This window comes from Scomber scombrus, chromosome 6 (genome assembly GCF_963691925.1).
Source record: "Scomber scombrus chromosome 6, fScoSco1.1, whole genome shotgun sequence".
Lineage (NCBI taxonomy): Eukaryota > Metazoa > Chordata > Actinopteri > Scombriformes > Scombridae > Scomber > Scomber scombrus.
This window is the reverse complement of record NC_084975.1, coordinates 2,625,941-2,643,420: the sequence shown is the minus strand read 5'-3', so window position 1 is coordinate 2,643,420 and position 17,480 is coordinate 2,625,941. Positions and strand designations below refer to the sequence as shown.

Here is a 17,480-nt window from a genome sequence, read left to right as displayed (position 1 = left end):
CACATTAGAAGGTTTTAATAGTCAGTATGAACAGGAGGAAAGATTACAGAGAGGAAGAATCTTTACAGAGAGGAGGAATCATTACAGAGAGGAGGAATCATTACAGAGAGGAGGAATCATTACAGAGAGGAGGAATCATTACAGAGAGGAAGGAAACACGGTGAACTCGTCCTTTAATACAGTACTGTGTGGTCAGCAGTGATTTACAGGTTAAAACTGAGATTATTTTAGTTTAAAAAGTCAAAGTTTTTGAGTCCAAATTGAAATATTTTAACAACTATTTATTATTAACTATATAATTCTTCCTGTGATCTCCTCTAGCGCCACCGTGAGGCTGATATTTGTACTGCACAGGAGGAGGTCAGAGGTTATTACGACAGCTGCTGCTGCCAACTGCAACAGATATAACCCCCGACTGTATCAACCAGCGCACACACACACACACACACACACACACACACACACACACACACACACACACACACACACACACACACACATACACACATATATACATTCACACATTCACTCACACACACACACACACACACACACACACACACACACACACACACACACACACACATATATACATTCACACATTCACTCACACACACGGCTATTATTAAACCCAGATCAGAGAGAAACACACACACAGACAGGCCCGACATATAAATAACCAACATCACACACACACACACACCCACACACACACATAAAGAGACGCACCCCCCCCACACACACACACACTCACGCACGCACACATACAAAGACACACACACACAGACACACACACACACAGACCCACACACATACAAAGACACACACACACAGACGCACACACCCACATACAGAGAGGCGCACGCATACACACACACACACACACATACATACAGAGACGCACACACACACACACACACACACACACACACACACATTCACACATACATAGAGAGAGAGAGACACACACACACACACACACACACACAAACACACACACTCACACACACACATTCAGAGAGACGCACACACACACACAGACAGGTCCGACACATACATAACCAACATCACACACACTCACACACCCCCCCCCAACACACTCACACTCACACACACACACACACACACACACACACACACACACACACACACACACACACACACACACACACACACAGTGAAACTAGTTCCTTCCAGTTAAAAACACCCAAATAATCGATATTAATCTCAGTCTTAGTTTTAATAATCAGCTCACGATATAAAACAGTTTATATATTTTCATATATATTCTCTTTTATATTCTGTGGTGACAGTATGATGTATTTTGGCTGTGTAACAATCTCAGAATATGGACTGCACTGTTTTTTAATTAACTTTCATTTTATATATTTATTTATCCCTTCTCCTCCTTTCTTGATGTTTTCATAGTTACCATCTGTCCATTAGTTTCTGTTGTATTGTTGTTCTTCGTGTTATTACTTCATTAAACCTAATGTATGCTTCAGGCTACGTTAGCTGCTCTACGTTAGCCGCTCTACGTTAGCCGCTCTACGTTAGCTGCTGTTAGAATAACAACAGGTTGATTTGCATTGTGGTTTCATGTCAGCGAGACAAAAGTAAACAAACCAGATGATGATGATATCTCTGCTTCTGTTGCTACACTTTATATTCCCCTCTTTAAAAAAGAACAATAAAAACCTTCATCATGAATTTGACTGCGTGACATAAACACGACTTCCCTTGTTTGGTTTCTCTACCTCTGAACTTTAATATTTAATGATTTTAAAGGAAACATTTGGTTATATTTATTTATTTATGATGGTGAACAAACACTGAGGTCATCTGCTGCTGGTTTAAAAAAACAGCACAAAGAAATTCGAGTTGCAGACTTTGTTAATTTTGCCATAAAACTTTAAAACTACTTTATGATATCAGAGAATCAGCTCACTAAATATGTTTAAACTACTGCGACTTTTACCTTTCTTGCATTTCACAAAACTTGAACAGCAACAACCCCTCCTCCCTCCTATGTCCCACCCCCGCACTCCCTTCCCCTCCGCAGACGTCCCAACCTGCAGAAAGTCATTTCAGCGGGGGGGGGGTTACACTACACTTTTTTCCTGGAAAGCCACTTTTACCAGTGCGATCGGTCTAATAAGCGGTATCACAGAGTTATAAGGACGCTGTGCTCTCACATGCGCTGCATTTATAGTCACACAAACACACACACACACACGCAGTCACTCTCTACATTCGGACCGAATGATATGATTGGTCAGAGTTTTCACAGAATATTATGAGAATGGAATAAAGTTTAGTTTCTATGCCTGGTGGATCTCTCTAACATTTTAGAGCCATTACCTTATTAATATTAATAGCATTTTAACCTAAACAAAAAAATGTGTAAAAATGTAACAAAGGTAAGGGTAGCTTTAAGACAGGTTGATGTTTTAAACTTCCTACCATCATCCAGTGTGATCTCCTGGAGGCCCAGAGATGCAGGATTCGGCTCCTGCGGCTCCTGTTTGATGCTCAGCGCCCCTCTCGACTCCTTCGGGGGGGCAGCGGTGACGACGACGGGGGCGACAGCGGGGGCAGTGGGGGTCACGAAGGCTCTCCTGGAGATCAGACACGGAGACGACTGATCCCTGTGATGATGCCCCCCAGAGGAGCTGAGAGGAGGGATTGGGATGGAGGCGGATTGGGGAGGAAGGGAGGAGGAGGAGGAAGAAGAGGAGGGAGGCTGAGGCGGGATGGTGAAGCTCTGCAGGGGCACAGCGGAGGTTTGGGGAGGCAGGGAGGAGGTCTGAGGGGGGATGGAGAAGCTCTGGAGGGGGATCAAGGTCTGATGGGGGATGGAGGAGGTCTGAGAGGGGATGGAGGAGGAAGAGGAGGAGGTGTGGAGAGGGATGGAGGAAGAGGAGGAGGAGTGGAGAGGGATGGAGGAGCAGGAGGAGGAGGTGTGGAGAGGGATGGAGGAAGAGGTGTGGATAGGGATGGAGGAAGAGGAGGAGGTGTGGAGAGGGATGGAGGAGGAGGTGTGGAGAGGGATGGAGGAGGGAGAGGAGGAGGTGTGGAGAGGGATGGAGGAAGAGGAGGAGGTGTGGAGAGGCATGGAGGAGGAGGTGTGGAGAGGGATGGAGGAGGAAGAGGAGTTGTGGAGAGGGATGGAGGAAGAGGGGGGAAGAGTGGAGAGGGATGGAGGAGGAAGAGGAGGAGGAGGTGTGAGCAAACATTAAGGAGGTGTGGGAAGGATGATGAAGACGAGGAGCGCTCTGGCTAACAGGAGCACAATGCATCGGGAGGCTGAAGGTGTCGTAATAAACCAGATCTGGGCTGAGCGCTCGGTCGTGACAGAAGCCAGGTGCATTGTGGGAGATGTGGTCCGGCTCCCAGCGCTCCTGTTTGACCAGTGTTGCCCCGGCGACGACCCCGGCAACGGCGGCGGCTCCGAGCATGTGGCGTCGGTCTCCGGGAAGGTAGGTGAAGGTGTGCGTTAGACTTCTTCTTCTCTTCCCGTTGGAGATGTAGAACTGAACCTGGACCGAACACGTCGTCTTCTTATTGTAAGGAGGGATTTCCACCACAATGCTGGACTACAGGACAGAGACAACCATCAATCAATCAATCAATCAATCAATCAATCAATCAATCAATCAATCTATCAATCAGTCAATCTATCAATCTTTATTTATATAGCAACAAATCACCACAGGAAGTCAGACATGAAGACACAAGTTTCTGATTTATTAAATCGTTTCTATGGCGACGATTCAATGGTTTTCTGTAACAAAACGATTTCAATTTGATTCGATTCAGCGATCAATACGATCAATATATCACAGCTGCTTTAACACGATCACCTAACCAACAAACATAAAACCAACAAAAATACTAAATGTATATTTAATTTTTGAATTGCTCATCTTGCCAACACTTATGTGTCACTGACCGTCACGTCAAATCACAGAAAGCAACTAAAATATAATTTGATGTTTTTATTTCTTTTTTAATAAAAAAAATAGACCTCATGTTCACTATAAAGTAGGGCTGGGCAATACATCGATATTATATCAATAATATATAGATATTGTGATATTTTATAGATATCGTCTTAGATTGTGAATATCGTAATATCATGATATGGAATAATTGTCTTTTCCTGCTTTTAAAGGCTGAATTACAATAAAAATGTGATTGTCTGAGTTTAACAGATTGTTCTGTTATCTGCCTTTAATCCACTTAGTTATTATTTCCACATTACTGATGATTACTTAGCAAAGCAAGAAAAAGGTCTGCACGCTGCAGCTCCCAATGCAGGTAGGCTGGGATCCACCTGCATTGGGAGCTACAACCTATAAAAGGAAACCAAAAGAACATTAAGTTTTCTATTGTTATACATTAAAGGAGGATTTTTGCTTCTCTTTCTAAACTGTGGTGTGTTCTGTGTTTACATAGAAATGCTCTTTTTTTAAATTATTATTATTATTCTATAAAAGGTGGATACTAAGTAAGTGCAAACCAATACAAGCTATAATACCAAGTGAGATATTTTCTACATTTCAGTCTATTTAGAGACTATATGACATTTAGCCTCAGTGTGTTTCTCTGTGGTTTGTGATTAATGTTCAGTTGCTGCTGTAAAAGTTTGATTTCCTTTTCAGATTAATTCCGTTTCCTCTCTTTCTGTATCTTTGATATCTACCTAAACCGGTCCTGCAGCCTGGTGTCTGAGTCACATGTTGCTGCTTTCTGGTTGTTGTTTTGGATTCAGTGAAATGTGTCAAAATGAATGTAACTAATGATTTAATGACGTAAATCGCAGCTCGAATGGTACACAGTTGACTCGTGTTTTATACTGATTTAATCTGCACTTTTATATTACATTAATAAATATAAAGATGCAACGAAATGTCAATTAATCAATTAGTCAGAAAGTTAATCTTTAACCAATTTTAATCATTCTTAAAGAAAAAACTGGTTTCAGCTTCTCATGTGTGAAGATTTATTATTTTCTTTATAATGACAGTAATCAGCTGTGACTGTGGGACAATAAAACGGGCATTTTTCACTATTATCTTAAATAAGATTTCTACTCACTCCGCTGCTTTTCTCAGGTAAAACTCTGGCGTCAATCTCCCACAGCGATCGTCCATCTGAGAGGAAATCAGTCACAGAAACACGTTGGTTTAAACCTCCTTTAATAACTTAAACCTGCTCAGAGTTCAGAGGTCAGGGTTCAGCGGTCTCACCTTGTCCTTTCTCCATGAACACCACCTTGGACTGTGTGCAGATGTTGGATCCGGTGATGAGCAGCTCGTCTCCTCCGTCTACGGAGCAGCTGGTCGGACTGAAGCTGTCAACGTGAGGAAGCTCCTGACCCGAACGCTGAGCTGAAACATTAAAAACACACAAAACACACAAACACTGGGTTATTGGTCGGGTATTTAAAGCAGGATGTCGGCACATTTAGTACAGATTTAATTAGTTTTAACCCTCCTGTTGTCCTCGAGTCAAGGAAGGAAGGGAGGAAGAAGGAAGGAAGGGAGGAAAAAGGAAGGAAGGAAGGGAGGAAGGAAGGATGGAAGGGAGGAATAAGGAAGGAAGGAAGGGAGGAGGGAAGGGAGGAAGAAGGAAGGAAAGGAGGGAGGAAGGGAGGAAGGAAGGAAGGGAGGAAGAAGGAAGGAAAGGAGGGAGGAAGGGAGGAAGAAGGGAGGAAGGAAGGAGGGAAGGAAATTAAGGAAGAAGGGAGGAAGGAAAGGAGGGAGGAAGGAAGGAAAGAAAGAAGGGAGGAAGGAAGGGAGGAAGAAGGAAAGAAAGGAGGGAGGAAGGGAGGAAGAAGGGAGGAAGGAAGGAACGAATGGAGGAAGGAAGGAAAGGAGGGAGGAAGAAGGAAGGAGGGAAGGAAGGAAGGACGGAGGAAAGAAGGATGTAGGAAAGAAAGAGAGAAGGAGGGAGGGAGGAAATAAGGAAGGGAGGAAGGAAAGGAAGGAAGGAAGAAAGGGGCATGGAGGAAGGAAAGAAAGAGAGAAGGAGGGAGGGAGGAAGGACAGACGGAAGGAAGGAAGCGAGGAAAGAAGGAACAGTCAAAACAGACGGGGTCAATTTGACCCGGGAGGACGACAGGAAGGTTAAGATCTGTTTGTATGTTTAATGTTTCTATCTGTCAAATGTTTGTTTTTATATATATTCGGTCTCATGTTGATTATAAAATCCCATTTTTTGTACTTCTGTTCTCTTTAATCTTTACTTCTCTGGTCTGTTTATGTTATGATGCATTCATTGTTTTTTATGTGTTTGTAAGGCGTCTAAAATGTGCCTATAAATCATTATTATTATTAAACTATAGCTTAAATATGTGTGTAGTTTGTCCACTTTTAATGGCAGAATAAAGCAGCAGCAGCACATTAACTTACGGAGGAAACATTCACACAACAGGAAGAAACGATTATGATCTTTGTCAAAATTAAGCTGTGAAGCTGCAAAGCAACATTACTCCGAGTTTCCTCTTCTTCTATTAGTCAGTTCGATTATAATCTGGGTTTTTTTCCCCCCACATATTAAAAGAAAAACCTTTTTTAATGATTTATGTTTGAGTGTACAGAGCAGCTGATCTCACTCTGACTAATAGAGTAAAGATTATAAATGTGCATATTTTGAGGAGTTTGGCCACATTCCTTTGTTTACAAATGGCTCCAAAGACGAATAACAGAGATCATTTAATCAGTCTCAGGCATAGACTGTATATAAGAAATGGACGTAACATCCGTGACGTCACCCATTGGTTTGTGGACTGCTGCTCGGAAGCCAATAGCATCGGATCTGAGCAGCGCCATCTTGAAAATTTCAGGTGCATGCTGGGAAAAATAAAAACACGGATTCTACTTATATGGGCATCAGGAGGAGCATGAGGCGTCCTCCTGAACCTGTGAACCAATCAACCTGTCAATCACGACGTAGCCACGCCCTAATGCATACCCTGCTTTATCGTCACATATAAAATCAGGGAGGCCAAAATGTCCCAAATGAACATCATACTGCATTGAAGAAGGCTTTAAACTAGCGATTGAGACCATAAACACATTTTGAAAATGTTTACTGAGGTTAGAAATCAAGTGAGAAGTTGGTGAATTCTCCATTGACTTGTATAGAGACGGAAGTCCTTTTGACACCAAAACGGTCGCCCCCTGGTGGCCTTTTGATAGAATGCAGTTTTAAGTTACTTCCGCATTGGCCTCATTTCAGAGGACCTGAACTCCCCGCCTGGTGCAGCGTTAACATGAGAGGTGACTCACAGCACTCCACAGGTACGGACACCGTCTGCAGCCACAGCGTCCGGCCGCCCTGCTGAGGCAAAGCGACCCTGAACACAACGCGAACCCTCGTGTTCTTCCTCCCGATGTCCGTCTCGCCTTTCTTCATCTCGATGTCGGCGTTACGCAGCTTCAGGATGCCGGCGCAGTCGATGCTGCGAAAGAAACAAACAGAAGACAAAAAAACAGTTATAATAATGTTTTATTTACTTTTAAAAGGTTCCTCTTGAGCAGGGGATTAAACATGAGGCCCGTCGGCCAGAACCGGCCCACCAAGGGGTCCAATCTCGCCCCCTTTTCTTCCTGTCTTCTTTTCCTTCCTTCCTTCCATCTGTCCTTACTCCCTTTCTTCCTTCTATCCTTCCTTCTTTCTTGCTTCCATCCATCTGTCCTAACTCCCTTCCTCCCTTCCTTCCTTCTGTCCTTTCATCTGTCCTAACTCACTTCCTTCCTTCTGTCCTTTCATCTGTCCTTACTCCCTTTCTTCCTTCTTTCCTTCCTTCCTCCGTTCCTTCCATCTGTCCTTACTCCCTTTATTCCTTCCTTCCTTCCATCTGTCCTTACTCCCTTTCTTTCATCCTTCCTTCCTTCCTTCCTTCCGTCCTTACTTCCTTCTTTCTTTCCATCTGTCCTTACTCCCTTTCATCCTTCCTTCTTTCCTTCCTTCCTTCCTTCCTTGTTCCCTTTCTTCCATCTTTCCTCCCTGTCTTCTTTTCCTTCCTTCCTTCCATCTGTCCTTACTCCCTTTCTTCCTTCTGTCCTTCCTTCCTTTTTTTCTTCCATCTGTCCATCCATCCTTCCTTCCTCCCCTTCTTCCTGTCTTCTTTTCCTTCCTTCCCTCTTTTCTTCCTCCCTTCCTTCTTTCCTTCTTTCAATCTGTCCTTACTCCCTTTCTTCCTTCTGTCCCTTTTTCCTTCTTTCCTTCCATTCATCCTTCCTTCCTTCCTTTCTTCCATCTTATTAATGATCCTACCCACATCAAATCATCTGTTTGTGGCCCTTGAATGAACAACAGTTCAACCCTCCTGCTGCAGAGTCTTTATTTATTATTTCTAACGCTGGCATGAAGCAGCGTTTTTACGAGTGAGTCCCTCTTTTGTTCGTATCTCACGCAGTGGGCCGCAATGCAAATGTGCAGCCGCATGCGAGCTATAAAACAAGAGGAAAAGGAAGATGAGGAAGGTCAGCAGTCTCACTTTGGCTCAACTTAGACGACGTGACATTAAATGACATTAACATTCACCTCAGAATATGTGCATGTATTAAAATAAGGTTATTATGTCCTTTGATGCCCTTTCACGCTGCTCCACTGATCAGCAGATGGTTGCAGCTATTAGCCAAGAAATGTAGAACAATGCTCCGAATATAAACAAAACTTTCTCTGTTATAAGAAAACTCAAACAAGACACATTTAACTCGTACATACTGTTCATATTTTACACCCAGAAAGTGTTTATACTAAATGTTGAAGCACAGATGTGTTTAGAAAGCATCAATATTCGATCTGACTGATCAATAAATGTGATTAAACCTTGATTCACCCTCCTGTTGTCCTCAGGTCAAGAAAGGACAGGAGGAAGGGAGGAAAGAAGGAGAGAAGGAAGGAAGGAGGAAGGAAAGAAGGAAGACTTTCAGACCCGCCCATTAAATCCTGAACACAGAAAAGTTGAAACACAGTTTGTGAAGCCTAGCTCCACAATTCAAATGTAAATGGTTGAAATGCTTTTTACACCTTTTTTGGAAATACATTTATGACTTATTTAATGTGTTTAGAAGAAAATGTCTGAATTCACTTTACACGGTCTTTAACTATTTATGTGTGTGAATTTTTGGCCACAAATTTCAAAGTAAAAGAACATTTGGGGTGTTTTTACAAGCTGTCAAATGTCGAAACGGATCAAATTTGACTCAAACAGCATGTAAGGGGTTAATTCTGCAGCTGTTATTTATATCAATGACAACTACCATACATATATTAATATATGTAATGTCTAAAAATTAGTTGAGTACAATAATCAGGCTAAAAACTATCATCATGGTTATAGTGAAAAACAGACTATCTATTTATCTATAGAAGAGGAAATCATGTGTGTGGCAGAGATAAGTGTTATTGAGCACATTCATGCATGATCAGCGGTGTGGAAATTAACCTTCAAGTCAAGAAACACAAGCTAAGAACAGCAGCCATATGCAACATGTATAAAAATATCTTAAAAATAACTTCTCACATGCTTTCATTTCAATAAATGTTCAAATGATCCAATATTTCAGCAACAATCAAAGATTAGAGAAAAAGTCCAACAACTGAAAAACACATTTGTGAATCAGAACTTAGTTTTTTCTTCTTTCCTCTCCCATTAATCATCTCACCACCCTTCACATTTATCTGCTGACCCTTTGGAGGGGCCCCACCCCTAGGTTGGGAACCACTGGACTAAACTAGCTAACTGTATATAAAGTAGTGTAAACTAGCTCCACCTCCAGCAGCTACAACAGTAACATGCTGCTCTAACACTGATGCTTCACTATTAATAATCTAATGATGTCATAATAATAATATATCAGTCAGAGGACCAAACCACTACTTTTACTGTAATACTGCATACTACATCACTCATAATACTGCAGTACTTTTACTGTAATACTGCATACTACATCACTCATAATACTGCAGTACTTTTACTGTAATACTGCATACTACATCACTATAATACTGCAGTACTTTTACTGTAATACTGCATACTACATCGCTCATAATACTGCAGTACTTTTACTGTAATACCGCATACTACATCACTCATAATACTGCAGTACTTTTACTGTAATACCGCATACTACATCACTATAATACTGCAGTACTTTTACTGTAATACTGCATACTACATCACTATAATACTGCAGTACTTTTACTGTAATACTGCATACTACACCACTATAATACTGCAGTACTTTTACTGTAATACTGCATACTACATCGCTCATAATACTGCACTACTTTTACTGTAATACTGCATACTACATCACTCATAATACTGCAGTACTTTTACTGTAATACTGCATACTACATCACTCATAATACTGCAGTACTTTTACTGTAATACTGCATACTACATCACTCATAATACTACAGTACTTTTACTGTAATACTGCATACTACATCACTCATAATACTGCAGTACTTTTACTGTAATACTGCATACTATATCGCTATAATACTGCAGTACTTTTACTGTAATACTGCATACTACATCACTCATAATACTGCAGTACTTTTACTGTAATACTGCATACTACATCACTCATAATACTGCAGTACTTTTACTGTAATACTGCATACTACATCACTATAATACTGCAGTACTTTTACTGTAATACTGCATACTACATCGCTCATAATACTGCAGTACTTTTACTGTAATACTGCATACTACATCACTATAATACTGCAGTACTTTTACTGTAATACTGCATACTACATCACTCATAATACTGCAGTACTTTTACTGTAATACTACATACTACATCACTCATAATACTGCAGTACTTTTACTGTATACTGCATACTACATCGCTCATAATACTGCAGTACTTTTACTGTTAGTTGATGCCGTTGCCATGGTTACCTGGCAGACATGTTGTTTTCCGGCTGCAGGGGGATCTCCAGCACTTTGGTGCCTTCGATGATCTTCTCCTGGCAGGTGGTGGTGACAGTCTTCCCCGTCACTCGGTGGACTTGGTAGAAGCAGTGAGGACGAAGGTATCGGTCGTCCGCGGTGCCGATGAACAGCAGCATGCTGACCGGCTGCTCGCTGTAGCCGCTCAACTGCAGGCAGGGATGAGACAGAAAACATGTAGAAATGTGATGAAAAGCTGAATAAAATGGTGAAATGTGAGGCTGAAACATGACAGAATGAGTAATGAAGTTTTAATGTTGCTTGGCAGCACGTTTCTATTTAAAGACATCATGTAAAAACATCTATTCTGATCCTCTTTCAGACTTCTGCTTTCTTCACTGAATTTCACAAAACCAGTCTTCCCTCTGACGTTTCCTGTGTGACGCGTCTTTGTGTTGACAGTAAACACATGTTGCTGCAGGAAGCTCATCCTCTTTCCTTCTTTTCCTCCTTCCTTCCTTACTCCCTTCCTCTTTTCCTTTCTCCCTCCCTCCTACCTTCCTTCCTCCCTTCCTTCCTCCCTCCTTTCCTTCCTTCCTTCCCTCCCTTCCTCCTTTCTTTCCTTCCTTCCCTCCCTTCTTTCCTTCCTCCCTCCCTTCCCTCCTTCCTTCCTCCCTCCCTTCCTTCCTCTTTTCCTTCCTTCCTTCCCTCCCTCCTTTCCTTCCTTCTTCCTCCCTCCCTTCCTTCTTTCCTTCTTTCCCTGCCTCCTTCCTCCCTACTTTCCTCCCTTCCTTCCTTCCTACCTCCCTTCCTTCCTTCCTCCCTCCCTCCTTCCTTCCCTCCCTCCTTCCTTCCTTCTTCCTTCCTCTTTTACTTCCTTCCCTCCCTTCCTTATTTCCTTTCCTCCCTTCCTTCCTTCCTTCCTTCCTTCCTCCCTCTTTTCCTTCCTTCCTTCCTTCCTTCCCTCCTTCCTTCTTCCTTCCTCCCTTTCATCCTTCCTTCCTTCCTCCCTCTTTTCCTTCCTTCCCTCCCTCCTTCCCTCCTACCTTCCTTCCTTCCTTCCTTTCCTTCCTTCTTTCCTCCCTCCTTTCTTCCTCCCTCCTTTCCTTCCATCCTTCCTTCCTCCCTTCCTTCCTTCCTCCCTTCCTTGACTCAAGGACAACAGGAGGTTTAAAGACATCATGTAAAAAACATCTATTCTGATCTTCTTTCAGACTTCTGCTTTCTTTTCTTTCTATCTTCCCTCCTTCCTTCCTTCCTCCCTCCTCCCTTCCTTCCTTCCTGTGTAACTCGTGTCTTTGTGTTGACAGTAAACACAGTCAGTTTTATTTTTTACACATGTTGCTCTGCAGGAAACTCATCTGGCTTCAGCGGCGGCCTGAGAATGTGACACCCAGAATAGCACCCGCCGGTGTCCGTTACATACGAGGCCTTGATGGGGCTTTACTTGTCTCGGCCCGCCTCTGTTCTCTGATCCAGACGATCCGCGGCGGTCGGTCGCCCACAACATCGGCAAAAAACACCACCGATGACCGCAGTGATCTTATCCTCCGGTGGATCATCAGAGGCTTTACTCACAGCGGCCTTCAGCGAGCCGAGCTCTTTAGGAGACGACGTGCAGTTTGAGAGCAGCTTCAGTCTGACTGCAAAGCTGCAACTCATGTTTATTCCCTTTTCTGGGTTAGTTGGTCGGTTTTATCAATCCATCAATGTCAGAGTTACTGAAACATCTGATTCATCGGACTGATATGTAGGTCAATGATGTGATGCAACACAGCGTGAAGCCGTGCAACCAGGATGTCATACATAAAAGTCTGATTATATATAAAGGGAAATAAAGATGTGGAATAAATATAATCCACTTTTGCAATGTAACACTATGTTTTTAACACATTTTACATAATTTGTCAAAACTTATTTAGAAGAAATCATTGTTTTTAGGATTTTTCCTGCTGAATACTGACAAAATGCTTTAAAATTTGTAGAAGTGTAGAAATACTCCAAAAAATGTTTCTTTTCTTTTGATGTTTTTTAAATGAAGTAATTATTCCTTCCTTCCTTCTTTTCTTCCTTCAATTTGTCCTTACTCCCTTCATTCCTTCTGTCCTTCCTTCCTTCCTTCCTTCCTTCCATCTGTCCTTACTCCCTTTCTTCCTTCCATCCTCCCTTTCTTTCTGTCTTCTTTTAATTCCTACCTTCCTTCTTTCCTTCCTTCTTTTCTTCCTTCCATCTGTCCTAACTTCCTTCCTTCCTTCCTTCCTTCCTTCCTTCCTTGTTTTCTTCCTTCCATCTGTCCTTACTCCCTTCCTTCCTTCCTTCCTTCCTTCCTTCCTTCCTTCCTGCCTTCCTTCCATCTGTCCTTACTCCCTTTCTTTCTGTCTTCTTTTAATTCCTTCCTTCCTTCCTTTCTTCCTTCCATCTGTCCTTACTCCCTCCCTTCCTTCCTTCCTTCCTTCCTTCCATCTGTCCTTACTCCCTTTCTTCCTTCCTTCCTGCCTTCCTTTCATCTGTCCTTACTCCCTTTCTTCCTTCCGTCCTTCCTTCCTTTCTTTCAGTCTTCTTTTAATTCCTTCCTTCCTTCCTTTCTTCCTTCCATCTGTCCTTACTCCCTCCCTTCCTTCCTTCCTTCCTTCCTTCCATCTGTCCTTACTCCCTTCCTTCCTTCCATCTGTCCTTACTCCCTTTCTTCTTTCCATCTGTCCTTACTCCCTTTCTTCTTTCCATCTGTCCTTACTCCCTTCCTTCCTTCCATCTGTCCTTACTCCCTTTCTTCCTTCCGTCCTTCCTTCCTTTCTTTCAGTCTTCTTTTAATTCCTTCCTTCCTTCCTTCTTTTCTTCCTTCCATCTGTCCTTACTCCCTTCCTTCCTTCCATCTGTCCTTACTCCCTTTCTTCTTTCCATCTGTCCTTACTCCCTTTCTTCTTTCCATCTGTCCTTACTCCCTTCCTTCCTTCCATCTGTCCTTACTCCCTTTCTTCCTTCCGTCCTTCCTTCCTTTCTTTCAGTCTTCTTTTAATTCCTTCCTTCCTTCCTTCTTTTCTTCCTTCCATCTGTCCTTACTCCCTTCCTTCCTTCCATCTGTCCTTACTCCCTTTCTTCTTTCTTTCCTTCCTTCCTTTCATCTTTTTAATGCTCAATATTGACAAAATGCTTTAAAATTTAAATGTATAAATGTTTCTTTTCATTTAATGTTTTTTTAAATGCAGTAATTATTAGTATAAGTCCACTTAAATACACTGTAGGTGATAAAATATGTAATATCTATCATTCTTTTGTGGTTACACCATTTGACATTTTCAGGAGCATTCAGTCTTACTTTTGGTAAAAAAATGGTGCAAATGTCATTTCAAATGATATAAAACCAACAAAAATACTAAATGTACATTTTAACAAACCTGATGCTGCTATTTAAACTATATTATAAGATATTTTTTGAATTGCTCATCTTGCCAACTCTTATCTGTCACTGACCTTTATATCTAATAACGTAGGAGTGCCTGAAAATGTGAGTCAATGTCTGTCATTCAGTGTAATCTCTTAATAAATGACGTGTGAGTATCTTTATGACTTTAAAGCCAACTCCAGTCAAAAGTCATTTTTTGTATTGTTCAATAAGGGAGAAAGAGTAGATGTCATTTTAAGGATTTTAATGAGGTAATTGTATTTTTGTGTGTGGAAAAACTACAAATCAGACAAAAATGATTATTTCAATACTCTATTTTATCCTTTTTACAGCACTTTATTACCTTATTTAACAGTTAGTCTATTTTATGTGTGTGTGAGTGACTACGTGTTGAATGGAAACAGTTTATTTTATGAGAGACGGCACATTTCGTTGTATGTGAACATGCAGTGACAATAAAGGCATTCAGTTTTAAACATGTCTGGAGGAAATGTTTAAATAATCATCTCCTCTCCAGATGGTTCCATTAAAGCAACATGAAGTCAGAATGAAACCAAAATATAATGTATTTAAAGTAAGGCTGCTCAATTAATGGAAATGTTTTGGCCAAACGATCTCAAAACTAATCAAATCGGGGGGAAACTATTTGTTGTCATTTTCCGTTGTGCAACGTTGTTTAGAAACGGTCTGAAAAAAGCTGCGCATGCGTATTTCTGTCAGCAGCAGCCCTGATATAAAGTAAAACAATCCGAGAGAAATGTTCCTTAATGGACCCTCAGCGACTTTATTCTCGTAATATTACGACTTTTCTTCGCAATATTATGACTTTTTTTCTCTTAATATTACGACTTTCTCGGAGACCTAATATTACGACTTTTTTCTCGTAATATTCCGACTTTTTTCTCGTAATATTACGACTTTTTCTTGTAATATTACAACTTTATTCCCGCAATATTACGACTTTATTCTCGCAATATTACGACTTTCTCGGAGACCTAATATTGCGACTTTTTTCTCGTAATATTACAACTTTATTCTCGTAATATTATGACTTTATTCTCGCAATATTATTTCTCGTAATATTACGACTTTATTCTCGTAGACCTAATATTGTGACTTTATTCTCGCAATATTATTTCTCGTAATATTACGACTTTATTCTCGTAGACCTAATATTATGACTTTATTCTCGCAATATTACAACTTATTATGACTATTATAGCAATATTATGACTATTTCTCGTAATATTGCGACTTTATTCTCGTAATATTACGACTTTATTCTCGCAATATTACGACTTTTTTCTCGCAATATTATTTCTCGTAATATTATGACTTTATTCTCGTAGACCTAATATTATGACTTTATTCTCGCAATATTACAACTTATTATGACTATTATAGCAATATTATGACTATTTCTCGTAATATTGCGACTTTATTCTCGTAATATTATGACTTTATTCTTGTAGACCTAATATTATGACTTTATTCTCGTAGACCTAATATTGTGACTTTATTCTCGCAATATTATTTCTCGTAATATTACGACTTTATTCTCGTAGACCTAATATTATGACTTTATTCTCGCAATATTACAACTTATTATGACTATTATAGCAATATTATGACTATTTCTCGTAATATTGCGACTTTATTCTCGTAACATTACAACTTTTTTCTCGCAATATTACGACTTTCTCGGAGACCTAATATTACGACTTTATTCCTGCAATATTACGACTTTATTCTCGCAATATTACGACTTTCTCGGAGACCTAATATTGCGACTTTTTTCTCGTAATATTACGACTTTATTCTCGCAATATTACGACTTTATTCTCGCAATATTACGACTTTCTCGGAGACCTAATATTGCGACTTTTTTCTCGTAATATTACGACTTTATTCTCGTAATATTACAAATTTATTCCCGCAATATTACGACTTTATTCTCGCAATATTACGACTTTCTCGGAGACCTAATATTGCGACTTTTTTCTCGTAATATTACAACTTTATTCTCGTAACATTACAACTTTTTTCTCGCAATATTACGACTTTCTCGGAGACCTAATATTACGACTTTATTCCTGCAATATTACGACTTTATTCTCGCAATATTACGACTTTCTCGGAGACCTAATATTGCGACTTTTTTCTCGTAATATTACGACTTTATTCTCGCAATATTACGACTTTATTCTCGCAATATTACGACTTTCTCGGAGACCTAATATTGCGACTTTTTTCTCGTAATATTACGACTTTATTCTCGTAATATTACAAATTTATTCCCGCAATATTACGACTTTATTCTCGCAATATTACGACTTTCTCGGAGACCTAATATTGCGACTTTTTTCTCGTAATATTACAACTTTATTCTCGTAATATTACAACTTTTTTCTCGCAATATTAGGACTTTCTCGTAGACCTAATATTACGACTTTATTCTCGTAATATTACGACTTTATTCTCGCAATATTACGACTTTCTCAGAGACCTAATATTGCGACTTTTTTCTCGTAATATTACAACTTTATTCTCGTAATATTACAACTTTTATTCTTGTAATATTACGACTTTATTCTCGTAGACCTAATATTACAACTTTATTCTCGTAGACCTAATTTTATGACTTTATTCTTGCAATATTACGACTTTTTTCTCGTAAGTCGTAATTTCCAAAAAAACAAACCACAATATAAAGTAAATCTAAAACAATTCAAAGTATTTACAGTAAAACAATCAGAGAGATGTTAGCTCGTTTCATCCGTGTTTAATGAGGACTCACCTTAATGAGCGGGTGTCCTCCAGTCAGAGCCTTAATGGACCCTCGGCTGCCCTCCGTCTCATAATGAGCTCTGTGGTAGGATTTGGGCTGGACCTCCAGCTTCAGCTCATACTGGTCAAACCGGCTCGGCAGAAGGCAATCGAGAGGAGGAGGGGACGAGTTCCTGGAGGCAGAGGTGGTAGATATTTAAAGGAGAGATGCAACAAGATTCCTCCTGTTCATACTGACTATTAAAACCTTCTAATGTGCTTTCAGTGTAAAGTGATGGAGGACTAAATCATTATAAAGTAGATGATCAGCTTCTATTGAGCTTCATCAGTGTGAGTTAGTCATATCAAGTGATATCTGACACA

The 17,480-nt window shown here is 40.5% G+C and overlaps 1 protein-coding gene across 1 annotated transcript in view; it reads right to left on the bottom strand.

Moving 5' to 3' along the window:
- nfatc3b (nuclear factor of activated T cells 3b) overlaps positions 1 to 17,480 on the bottom strand; it is a 36,789-nt gene that overhangs the window by 3,470 nt on the left and 15,839 nt on the right. Inside the window, exons 4-10 of the mRNA XM_062420717.1 lie at positions 17,128 to 17,290; positions 10,937 to 11,136; positions 7,296 to 7,468; positions 5,253 to 5,393; positions 5,101 to 5,156; positions 3,185 to 3,596; positions 2,464 to 2,844 (exon numbers count right to left, since the gene is read on the bottom strand). Coding sequence (XP_062276701.1) covers positions 2,464 to 2,844; positions 3,185 to 3,596; positions 5,101 to 5,156; positions 5,253 to 5,393; positions 7,296 to 7,468; positions 10,937 to 11,136; positions 17,128 to 17,290 — 1,526 coding nt within the window. The remainder of the gene's footprint in view (positions 1 to 2,463; positions 2,845 to 3,184; positions 3,597 to 5,100; positions 5,157 to 5,252; positions 5,394 to 7,295; positions 7,469 to 10,936; positions 11,137 to 17,127; positions 17,291 to 17,480) is intronic.